The sequence below is a fragment of the Oreochromis aureus genome, linkage group 7, assembly GCF_013358895.1.
Source record: "Oreochromis aureus strain Israel breed Guangdong linkage group 7, ZZ_aureus, whole genome shotgun sequence".
Taxonomy (NCBI): Eukaryota; Metazoa; Chordata; class Actinopteri; order Cichliformes; family Cichlidae; genus Oreochromis; species Oreochromis aureus.
In genome coordinates this window covers 803,710-816,528 of record NC_052948.1, presented here as the reverse complement: position 1 = coordinate 816,528, position 12,819 = coordinate 803,710, and the positions used below count along the sequence as shown (strand labels likewise).

The window sequence follows — 12,819 nt, the reverse complement described above, 5'->3', positions numbered from 1 at the left end:
AGGTCCAAAAATTCTGAATTTTCTACTACTATTCGATGGGCTGGGTCTTACAGGGATGACTTTTAACATTTTACCAATAACACGTCCATTATTTGTTACATACATGAGAGTGTTGAAGTAATCCAATTGCATATATTTTCATTTTGTTTGTTTGGAGTCAGAACAAACATAATCTGATTGTTTATCATGGTTGAAGTATGAAATAAAGCACAACTTGCTGATTTAGAAATATGTTGTCTGTTTCCTTATTATGTGATGAACACAAAGCAGTGGAAGGAGCCATTGGTCCCCTTTTCTGGTCCTGCCCTACACTCTGGAGTTTCTAGGAAGAAATGTTTAACATATATAACCTGCTTCATGACCTAAAAGTAAAGTCAGATGGTATACTTGCTGTGCTAGGCTGCTCCCCAACCTCACTGGCAAAGCCTGGAATCACCCTCTCCTCCCTCGTTTAGGGTTTGGCTGCGTGAGATGCTTCATGTTTGTATATTGAGGAGGTTCTCTATGGTCTGACTGGCATTCGCTTTACATTTGTTGAAATCTGGGCCTTTTCTCAATCATATTAACATAATTTGACTGCACTTTGTGTAAAACTACACTGATTCCTTCCTGGACTTGCTCCTCACACCTTTTGGACTCCGTGAACGATCTGTGAACTTGGACTGACTGAGCGGTGTGTTTGTTTGTTTCTCTGTGCTTGGATGTTGTTTCTTAATTTTTAATTTTTTCCTTTGTCTTGTGTGATTTCATGTCGTTTTGAACTTTAAATCTTATAAACAAACACTAAAAAAAGAGGAATATGCAATGTACCTGAACTTTGCAACAATATCACAGGCCAGTTGCTTTAACCCTTTCATGCATGAATTATCACAACATCAATCAGGATTTTTTTCTGAAGCAAAAAAAAAAGATTTTTGAACTTCTTTTTCTAAACATGTACTTATGTGCAAGTGTTTCATCAACACTGACACAAATACAAGAAAACGGCCTTTGAATGCGTCCACTGTAGTGACCACCATGCATGAAAGGGTTAAGTTTATAAACTTCGACTGTTCAGCCTGTGGTGCACGCTGTGGCGACAGCTGCCGACGTAGCGTCTTTGTCACACAGACTGACCACTGTGAGAACTGAACTGAGACTCGAGTGCACAAAGTGAAAGAGGTTCATTACAATAAAACCACAAAATCAGAATAACAGGAGTGTAAATCTCATTTTGTCGTGCGAGTTAATAACTTCAATATCAGATGGGTTAAATGTTTTTAGTACTACTCTGAGAAATATAACTGGTGCTGATGACATCCTTGTCTTATTATCCAAAGTGCAGATTTGTGTCCACAGTATTTCTGATCCGGTTATGATCAGAAATACTGAAATGAAAACCATGAAATGTTTCTATTTTTTCACACAGGCCACTCAGATGTTCGTCCTCAAGTTTATATCAATAAGGAAATCTTTACGACTACATTGCTTAGAAGCTCTAAAGCAGCACATGACAACAAACATGTAAAGTTATCCTTTTTTCGGCCTTCAAACCCACAAACCTCACACAGACACTGCACCGATTTGTTTGGACAAGTGCATCAAAGGTAGGTTTTTCTTGTTGTTTCACAGACACAATGTAACATATACAGAATGCATTTATGAAAAAATGCACATAATTCTGGCACCTACATTTCTGTGTCATAATCTCAGCGCTCACACATTCCACATGGCTGTGAAAGCGACTGCTGTTGAGGTATGAAATCTTTAAGCCAAATCCCCATTTTGTGGCTGTAATTCTACATCTGCCCCCGGTTTATTCCATTGATGTGCTGTCTGTATCAATTCCCACTGCACGTCTGTTGGCCGACTTATTCAGTGGCTGCTACTTGATGTTCTCTTGTTGTGTATATAAAAAGCCAAATCCGTGTGGAGATGACAGAGGTGTAATCGCTGGCTATGTGAATCAACAATACGACTCTTAGAAGCTATTCAGAGTGGGGCCTGTCCTTGACCCTTAAGGAGCTTGTAATGTGGGCTTTTTTCCCACTCTTTGTATTTACCGGCAGAAACGAGGAGGGGGGACAGGGGTGGAAGGAGGACCAACCGCTGAGCGAGGGCTTTTGCCCCTCCGTGCCAGCAGCCGTCACACTGGGGGAGCTTTATGTGCACGTACACACACACACACACACACACACACACACACACACACACACACGGGTCTCCTGGCGTGCACTCGTTTCATTTGGAGGGAAGGGTGAAGGTTGGAGGGTGAGGAAGAGGGAGACGAGGGAGGGTATGGAGTGCACAGAGACGAAAACTCCCCCCGCCCCAAACCCTTGCAAACCCCAGCGGGGGGTCAATCTTAAAGGCTGCCCTGTCTCTCCATGGGAAGACGGGGTGGGCTGGGGGGCAGGGAGGCTCAATCTGCGGTCCTGCTGGTCAACACAGGGAGCTCCACGTTACCCAGCTATCCATGACAACCAGAGCGAGAGACAGGAGAGGGGAAGTCAGGGAGAGAGAGGGAGAACATGGAAAAGCTCAGCTGCGGTCAGAGAGCGCTCGGTTGGAGCACAGAGCCAAGAACAAAGCACCCAGTGATTTTCATTTTTCCCTCTTTGTCTGCCTTACATTGTCCACAGACATGTCCCTCTTTTCTTCACTGGAAATAAAGGAGATCCAAAGAAGACACACAAACACAGACCGACGCGCACACACATATTCACATCATTGCACACACTTGTGTGGCTAATTGAATTATGTCTTTACAGTAAGTCGAATGACTTATTTTCACCGCGCGAACGCAGAAAAAGGCCATGCGCGTATCCTAAACACCACCACCTTTTGTTTCTTGAACAAAGTAGCTCAGGAGAATTTAAACCTCTGATGGAGATCCACGCTTTTGTGAACACGTAAATGGACAACAGCAGACATTTAATTTCATAAAGTCTCCATTGAAAGTGTGGAAACTGTGCTGCTCGGCCTAAACGGATAGGCTGAAAGGCAGAAGCTCCTGTAAAGACATAAACACAGAGATAAACGTGAAAACATTTTATGGTTGAATGAATGAATCTGCCTGGTACGCTCATGCTTCTCTGTCATAGACGTAAACCTTCAAAACACGCCTGCACTGAGAGGACGGTGGGATGTTTAACGATCACAGAAGAAGAAGGAAATGTTCAAAATGAATTTAGCTGCAGAATCATGATGTTACAGAAAAGGCACACCGAGAACTGAAAGTAAAAACAATGTCTACAAGATTTAGTTACTTTACTCGTCAAAACATAATCACTGTCCTCTGTTGGCTAAAATTTTGGATCAACATGTCAGAGGAACACTGCTGCAAAGTGATGTCGTCACGGTCTTGTTTCCTGTCACCTTGGTGATGTCACGCAATCACCGGTACTGATTACCTCGCGCTAGCCTCGGTTACCTCTTATGCGCTTCAATCCAGCTCCGTCTCCTCCCTCTCGACTCTCAGAGCCCCCGGTGTAGTTGTGCCGCTCGGCCACAGCTGGGCGCTGTTGCCTAACTCTCTCCACGCCTCCTCTCTCTCCCCGTCAGCACAGCCTGCCTCTCTCCTGCCTCTCTGCCTCAGCCAACCCGGGCTGTGCCGAGCTGCTCCCTGCGGGATCAGAGCGCTCCCCCGCCGGGACCCTTCTCTCACATCCCCCTGCTGGGACGCGGCTACATTTCCAGCCAAGCACTGCCTGCCTTGGCTTTATTATGTGTGTCTGCGCCGCAGCCCCGCCAGCAGAGGCAGGCAGAGGAGGAGGAGGGAGACTGGTAGCCAGAGTCAGGACAAAGAAAAAGCAGGGAGACAGAGGCTAGCGAAGGGTTAGACTCATAGAAATACTGGGCTGCTGTTAACACCGCCGTTAGGACACTGGGAAATATTAACAGAAAGAAAGCGTGGGTTGTAAAAGCAGCATTCCCCGCGGGGTGGAGATGCAGGGGAAGAGCGCAATGTCCATGCCACCAGACCACCACTGCCTAGTGTAGACTATCAGGACGGAACGCAGAAGGCTGCTCGGTTCCTGGAGGGAAACGCAGCGCGAAATAGTTTCGATAAAGTCAAACAAAGCGCGTCGAAGACGAAGCGAGCGCTGGGGAAGAAGCCACGGTTCATTTCCAAAGCAATTTCCCAAACATTCTCACCGCCTCCGGGGCTCCGCGCACCCGAAGGTTCCCGCTGTCACTTTTTCTCCCCTCTAAACACAGCTCGGGACCTGCTCAGGTGTTTGCCTCGCGCGTGGGCGGCAGCTCGCGCCCTGGTCCGTCAGTGCGCTCGGGCTTCACCGGAGAAGGCGACGCGAGAAGACATTTAAAAAGCCGCTGTCGCAACGACGGGAAGTTCTCCCCCCGTTTATTCCACAGGTTCCCCCCACTCAGTCCCGGCGTGTTTGGACCAAGGGCCGCTTCGCTCTCAGAGACTGAAGCTGCCGCATTGCAACAGGCGGAGGAGCAGCGGCGGAGTGCGGGAGGACGGACAGCCGGACCGTGTCCGCCTGTAACGGAACACAAACCAACTCAAGAACGAAGAACGCAGCCCCGGAGCAGAGATGTCGAGACGCAAACAGGCCAAACCTCGCTCCGTGAAAGGTAAGAAAGTGTTTACGGGCTACTTCATGTCCACGGGCACTGTGGAGGAGAGCAGCCCGCCACCGTGACCGAGATGCCTTCTGTTGGATCGTTATAGTCCGCGTGTAGTTTCACAGCACGGGCTCGGTTTGATTTTGGTTTTTTAATTGCATGCAGCTGCAGGCTACGGCACCGTTCAAGTGAATTTAACCGGAACCTCTCAGTGTGCTCCGTGGGGTTCTGACACAGTGTCAGGTCCACGCGATCGCTGGTCTGTTTCTGACAGTGGGATGTTGTGATTGGCTTAATTAATAATCTGTGATTTAAAAAAATCAGCTGGTGCTGAGATGCTGCTTTGTATTAATATATTTGACTGTTTGACCCAAATGAAATCTCTTGGTCCCCACTCTGCGTGTCCTCGGGTCACTCGTGTTTATTTTCATTACTATAAAATTGGCTCAAGCAATTTTTTTCTGGCACATTTTCTCTTCAAATGTTTAAAACTGCAACATCATAAGAGAGATAAAGTCCACGGTGGTGTGTATGCGTTTGCACTGTTTCTAAATAATTGCAGGCTTTCCTGAGATATTGAAAATCTACCCAGGCATACATGTGAAGCTGGAATTCAGGGTTTGATTTTCTAAAAGTTTGCCAAAGTCTTTATTCTGTAAGATGGATTGAGAAAAAAAAAAAAAAATCTTTCTTCATTTTGCAAAAGGAGGCCTCAGTTTTCCCCATTATCATAAAAATGGTATTCATTGCTGTGCATGGGTGAGTGGGCATCATGCATGGGGGCATGTGGTGTCCTTGGCCTCCGTGTTTCCTTTATGGGACCCAGATGGGCAACGGGATGAGCTGACCATGGGTCGCCACCCCTCCCCATTTCCACCACCATGCAGGCCTTTCCTTTCTGGGAGTGTCTAGGAAGCGAGTGGGTTTCTGACAGTGATTCGAACCGGGCGGTTAGTTTGATTAACAGCATGACTTTCATCGACAGATTTCAGCCTCTCCTACAGGTTCCCAGGATAAGCCTGTTTCATTGGAGGCGGCGTGAGATTAATTTGTCGATAGCAGGAGGGCCACACAGGATGTCCTGACAGAACGCAGCGTGTTCGCCGAGGGCTGTTTCTGATAATGTGGGTGATATGTACAGGGAAGAAAAATAAGACTGCTGTTTGTCATTCCATCCAGGGAAGCAGGGTTTACATATGGAAGACGAGGTGATCGTCACTGTCCTCCAGATGCACTCAGGAATCTACTCTGAAGCCTGTTTCGATTTTTAGTTGATGCATGCGCCCATCTCTGTCGCTATAATACAAATGGAACTGTTGAGGAATAACTACGCCTATCCAATAAAAATAACTGGATTTTGAATTTTATAAAGGACGCGTTCCAAAAGTGAAGCTGGGTTTGACGTGTGTTTGTCAAGTATGCTGCAGAAAACACTGCATGTGTGGTTTTGGTTCTGCACCTCTGATTCCCATCTTGTTCACAGATTGGATGATAACACCATTAAAACAGTTTAGAGAGATTATTCTGGCGTGGCAGTTTTTTATAATAAATTTCCTGTCACTTGTTGATATTTCTTGTCTTTTTTACAGTAAATTGCACTGCATTAACCATTCTGTGAAACGTGGGTTGAATACAGTTGTAGTGTTGTTGATACTCGGCACAGTTGGCCAGTGACTGCTGCTCCATCGTTGCATTGTGTGTGTATGTGTGATTATTCTTGCAAGATCTAAATGTTTTGTGTGTGTTTGTATGCATCACACATCGTGTGTGTGTGTGTGTGTGTCGCTAAGGCAGCCTGGATAACCAGAGCTTAGCTTTAGTCAGGCAGCCAAGCGAAGCAGAGCAGAGCAAAGCTGAGGCTGACGACCACCACAAAGGTAACACGGCCCTTGTACTGTAGCTCGCGCATAAGCACCATGTGTTTTGCGTGCTCAGTCATCTGTGTGTACATGCATGTTGCTATCTCCCCTCCACACCTTGCCCCACTGACAGCTTGGCAAGACTGGGCATTGCGGGAAGATGGAGAAAAGAGGAGGCGAAGGGTAAAAGGTAGAGGGAGGAAAGGTGTTTGGGGCCAGTGCAGTGGCACATAGCAGGTGAGCGGGCAAGAGGGAGGGAGTGATGGAGGCCAGGATGAGGTGAGCATCACCGGGGGGATTATCTGTGTTTTCATGTTTGTCTGTCTTTCACCTGCTCACCCAACTCTGACTGGCTGGCTGGCTCAGACTGGGGTTACTGGCCAGCCAGGCATACCGAAACAGCAACAAGGACGAAATCCACCTTATCCGTCTCCTGCCAGCCACCTGGTGGCTGTGCGAGCCAATGGGTGATAAATCAATCTCTAGTTATCGTTTGTCCGAATTTATCTGAACAGGGAAATCGGGACCGTTAACCAATTAGGTTCCTGTTTTGTTTTTTTTTCTATTGACATTCCGACTTTTTCCTGCCTGCTGGTGACATGTTGTCAACATGTGGTTCAGACTGTTGTAAATATAAACGGGAAATTAATTTTATTATTTTTTATTTGCCATTAAAATAAAAAAAAACTTGGATCCGATTGACATGAATAAGATTTGCTAAGAGCTTTTCATTGTACTTTGTAATGATGAGACATCTTCGTCATACACACCCATATAATCAAACAGTAATATTGAAGACAACCAGTCAAACCAGTCCTCGTGTTCCTCTCTCTGATTTAACACAGCCACAGTGTTCTTGCTTGACCAGCGTAGCCTTTAAAGTGATTAGGCCTTGTTAGAAGTGAGGGGACTCGACTAATTGGAGTTTGTTAATTGAACGCAGACTAATGGTGTGACGACGGGCCGTGAAGCTCGCCGATGGGGTGAGAGAAAAAGGAGGAAGAAATGAAAGAGAGCAGCTTTGCTCTTATCAAAATATTATTTCAGTGGATTAATCCGTTTTTAATGTGTCTTTAGCGAGGCGAGGCTGCAGAAATCTCCTTCTCTTCTTCTCTGTCTGCTCCAGCAGCCTCGCTATGCTATCTCTCTCCTCTTTCTCTCGCTCAGCTCTTAGCCCCTCGAGTCTCTCATGCATTATGTAGTGATGATTATTACTTAATTACACATTAATAAATCCGCTTCATTTGCAGGACATTAAACGGGAGTTGAGCGCATGTGACAGGGAGATGGAGGAGAGCGGGAAGATTGGAAGGGGCGGGGCAGGGGAGAGAAGTGGAGCACTTACTTTTGGTCTGTACAGAGCGTTGTTGCGGTTGGTCGAGCCAAAGCAGCGCTTTGACCGAGAGGGCGAGTAGGGGAGGTCGGGCTCGGTGTTGGTGTGCGCCGAGCTAAGCTCTTCTAGGCTAATGACATCTTTTCCACTCCATCTCCTCCTTTCTCCGTCGCACGCTTCTCGTTTTCATCTGCCTTTCACCAGTGTGCGTGTAAACTTCCATCTAATAATTACTGCCTGTGTTCAGCCGACTGACATCATATTGACACTGTAGCTGGAAGTTATTGCTGGATCCTCCTCTTCTTTGGGCTGCCCCTTCAGGGGTCGCCACAGTGGATCATCTGCCTCCCAGCATCTCTACATGTCCTCCACAGCAGCTTTACATTCGATATCCTTTGTCTGCTACATCCACTGTCCCTCTGCACATGTCCGAACCGCCTCAGCCTTGCCTTCCTAGCATCTTTGATTCTACCACCTCCAGCTCTCTTTTTGTGAGCGCTGCTTTCTCAAGACCGTATATCACAGCAGGTCTCATTCAATGAAGATAAAATGTTCATCACAGTTTTCCCAGACACTGCAATTACTTTAATGTAACACGAAGAAATGCTGCAAATCCACCCACCGGAGAGTCTTGGTGCAGGAACCGCTCGGCTTTTGTGCTCAGAAAAATCACTTAAATAATTCATCATCAGAATGGCTTCACATTATGTTGATTGACTAATCACAGAACGGACTAATGATACATCTTGCTTCAATCACGCTAGTAGGGGATGCATAATAATTCCTGTAAGTACATGGCTTAAATGTAATAAGAAACTCTAGGATGGTAATTATTCATTGCCTGGAGTTAAAGTTATTGTCAATTAACTGCTCAAGACTTGAAATTAACAGCTGCCAACCCACCGAATGGCTAAAAGTGAATTGTGACTGGAAATGTCACTGAGTTACGAGGCAGTGAGCTCGTTTTTGATCATCCTGCTCCCACAAAGGCAAAATGAAAGTATCAATAAACAGCAGGTCATGTGATCTAAATACACGCCGCACCTTTGACCTGCAGTTCGTAGCTCATTAGAACCTCGTTGTGTTTCTCTCAAACCTTTAAAAACATTTCCTCTGATTTCAAAATGAACAGTGAATATTTGTCAAGGTAGAAATTCCATTTTTCTGACAGCGCTGTTCACTGACATTACGCACATGCCCTCGCACTTTGGTTAAAGCCCAGCATCGTCTCAATATCTGCCAGCAGTGTCAGTATGAAGGATTGTGTGCTGTGTGTATAATACAGTACAGTTATTTTCTCATTTCTCATCCACTCTCACTTTCCCGTCTATTTTTCTTTCTCCTCTTCCCATCTGGCTTTGACATTAGAGCACTTTTACTCTTTGGCAAAGCTCGCAGACTTTCATGAGGCGACTGGCTCTCATAAAATTCAGACACCCTGCACATGTGACCTGAAAACAACCATGTTTTTTAGCTTTGGTATTAGATCTGCTTTGTTTGTTTGTTTGTTGACACTGTTTCTAACAGTACAAAATAGTCCAATCAGCGTGTATACAGCCACACGGAGTTACTCCTGTATGAAAGCCCGTCGAGGCTTTGCATTAAGGCTTGCTGAACCATTAAATAGCTTTCAGAAAGCTTTGTTAAAAATTCCATTGACTGCTCGGCGGGGGGTGGATTTGAGTTTTTGGTAGTTGTTTTTTTTTTTTAATGGGACAAAACAAGCTAATGTAATTGGTGATTGGTGGAGCCCAGCAGTAGCACGCATTGAATGTAATGGGCTCATGTTGATTTGCACTCAATTAGAATCAAATTACGACACAATTGAAAGCTCAGAATATAAACAAACAGAATATTCCTTTTTGGTTACACACAGAACAAAAGTGCAGGTTTAAATAATAAAGAGTACTGAGGGCTGGGTTCCCTTTAGCTGCTTCAGTGTCAGGACTGTCCAGGACACTCGAACAGAACAGAGCTCATAATGTTGCATGTGACCGTAACCTGTAGCATTACTGTAATTAAACGTGGTTTTTTTTCTTTTATATAAATGTAGTCAAACTAAGATGCTCGAGTTTGTGTTGATGTCATACGAGTGAACCTCTCTGTTTGTTTTGGTCTTATTGACTGGCTCATATCAGTAAATACGGGGACATCTACAGATGATGTGATCTTCAAAGATGGTTTGATGAGGAGCTGAAAGATGTTTCCTTTCCTTTGTTAGCTAGAATCAACACATAAAACCTGCTTCAGTTCCAGAATCAGTGCATCCTTACACTCTGCATATAATATAACCTGTACAACAGTTTTAAATGGAGCACATATAAAGTTTGCTGGGTTACTGTTTATCTTTATCATATTGGATATTTTATTATTTAACACCCTGTGTTTGTTTTCACTGTTAATTTTTTTTGTTCCACTCATGAGACTTCTGTCCTTAAGTGTTCGAGTGATGAATGACTTCATAAATCAAAGAGTATAGGAACCGTTCCTCATCAGGCAGAGCGGGAAATTTGGGTTTTGTTTGAAATAATGGATGAGAGAAGGTCATGTCATCCGGTAGGCTTGGTTAGGTTTTTATTGTGTGTGTGTGTGTGTGTGTGTGTGTGTGTGTGTGTCTAGAAAGGGTGAAGTCCCTCAGTGAGGTGTGTGTATGCCAGTGACAACTCCTTATCAGCGGCCAGCCTGGTGTGGTTCTGTGTGTGTGTGTGTGTGTGTGTGTGTGTGTGTGTGTGTGTGTGTGTGTGTGTGTGAGAATGGGGCGTCATGGGCCAGGACTGTGCCATTGTAGCAGCTTAGCTAGCCTCGTTTATCAGCTGCGAACTCACTGGACCTTAACACACACCCACCCCTCTGGAGACACACACGCGTGCTTGTGTGTGTGCGTGTCACAGTGTAGCTGAGCTCGGTGCATGCCTGTGCCCTCAGCTTTTAAGAAGAGAAAGATGATGCTGTGTGACTACACACACACACACAGCCGTTCCAGGCCCTGCTTGCCAAGCCCGTATCCCCCACCACGAGATGGTCTCGGAGGACTTGGACCCTTCTAAGTTTCCTACAGTCTGTGTGTGCATGTGTGTGTTTAAGCTTGTCTTTCAGTCTCTTATAGGCTCATTCTTTGTTCGCTCACTTTTTTGCCTGTTCTGTTTTTCTGAAGGCTTTGGGGTGTTTGACTAGTCTTTTGTATTGTAGTTTGTGTTGTCTTAGTTGGAGCTTATTGGATCCTTAGGTGTTACAGTAACTTCAGTGATCCATCGATATGTCCGTTATCTTCCATGATATCTATGAGGCGTTGCGAGGTCCCGGCATAAGAACAAGAACGCTAACATTACAAACAGAAATGCACACTCTGTTTGGTCTGTTCGGTCCTCCTCGTCTTCCCTTTAGCCTCCTTCCCTTCTTCAGCTCCTTTGCCTTCTAACAACCTCCCTCCCTCAGTGATCTCACCCTGCTTCATACTTCTTCATATTCTGTACATTAAACATTAGTGGTGGGGGCAATTAGCAGCGCCCCTCTGCACACCTGGCTGATGCATAATATATTTATTGGGCAGGCCTCTGCCTTTCTCTATCTGACACACACACACACGGTTGTTGGAAAGATGGCGTTTTGGAAACGCGAGGACTCTGTGTGTGTGAGAGACATTTGTATCTCCAGGTCTGACCTTGTTTAACCCTCTTAGGTTGAGTTTTAGGACAGGTTAAAGGTAAAAGGTTAAATCAAGCTTCTTTTTCTTGCTTGTCTGAGATTGCTCTACGATTCCTATTTTTTAATGTGCATTACTCTTTAATACATGAACCTTTCTCTCTTGTTTTTTATGATTGATTGATATCTTTAGCTCGCTTGGCTTTTGTCTGTGCGTGCACACACAGCCACACATGCAGCCTGGACCCAGACTAATGTGCATTGTCCTCAGAGCATGGAGCCTTCAACAGAACAAGCTGCTTGTGTTGTGTTCCTTTTTATTAAACACTCTGCCAGGTCTTTGTAGCGCCCCTACTATAGGCCTACCAATGGTTCTTTTTAGTGCCGGAGTCTTCAGTTGGTTTTTCTAACTCCTTTCTATTCACCTCCCAGTCAAAAGGCACGGGCGCCCTGCTGTGACACTTACAATGGAGCGAGTGAGAGCAGGAGAAAGTGGAAGAGGGTGAAAGAGACTCCATACTGACAAATACACTGAAGAAACATTTTCAAAGAAAATGGAATTTTTTGCTCCTTGCTTTTGGAATTTAACATTATAATAATAGTCAAGCCTAATTTTCTCGTCCTCTTACTGGTTTAAAAAAATCACACCACTTTATATAAATACAAGCTTGAATCAGATGGACTGAAAATCTGAATCCAGACTTGGAGCAAATGTGCTCAGCAAAGCTTTGTCCTATATGTGCCGCCTCTAATCGAGCTGTTCTGTGTGAATCATGACAGTGAAATGGGTGTTGGACAGAAACTGATAAAGCAGAGAGAATAAGAGATTGTATGTTGGTGAGTGCAGACAATGTTTAAAAATGCAGAGGTGCTTTCTGCCATAGACTCCTCTCTTCTCCTCTCCTCTCCTTCCTGCACTGCATGCTGGGAGTGTGAGTGAATGGATGTGTGAAGGTGTGTGTGGTGAGTGCGTGGAGCTGCTGAGTGAGTTTGGGACGTTTGGACTGTTTTTTTTTCCAGAAAACTTAGGGCTTATGGGTGGTTAAAAGGTAAGTAAGTAAGTAAAGTTTATTTATTAAGCGCTTTTCATAGACGGGTAGTCACAAAGCGCTGCACACAGAGATTAAAATAAACAGTACGATAAATAGCAAAATGCACAATATACACAATATAGAGTTTAAATGTAAATTAAAAATATAAAAATGTAAAAAGCATTGGTCAACAGAAAGCTTGTTTAAACAGTAAAGTTTTTAACTGTTTTTAAAGGATTCCACAGAGTCAACCAAACGTAGTTGTAGAGGTAGACTGTTCCACAGCCTTGGTGCCACAGACTGAAAGGCTCCGCCCCTTTCGCCTTCAGACGTGTTCGGGGAGCAACCAACAAACTCTGAGTCTGAGAGCGGAGACGGCGAG

At 45.0% G+C, this 12,819-nt stretch overlaps 1 protein-coding gene across 1 annotated transcript in view; it reads left to right on the top strand.

Annotated features, from left to right (window-relative positions):
• Window positions 1–3,577: 3,577 nt before the first annotated feature.
• The window catches only part of znf423 (zinc finger protein 423), a 142,575-nt gene continuing 133,333 nt past the window's right edge, over window positions 3,578–12,819 (top strand). Inside the window, 1 exon segment of the mRNA XM_031748942.2 lies at window positions 3,578–4,581. Coding sequence (XP_031604802.2) covers window positions 4,542–4,581 — 40 coding nt within the window. The 5' untranslated portion in view covers window positions 3,578–4,541.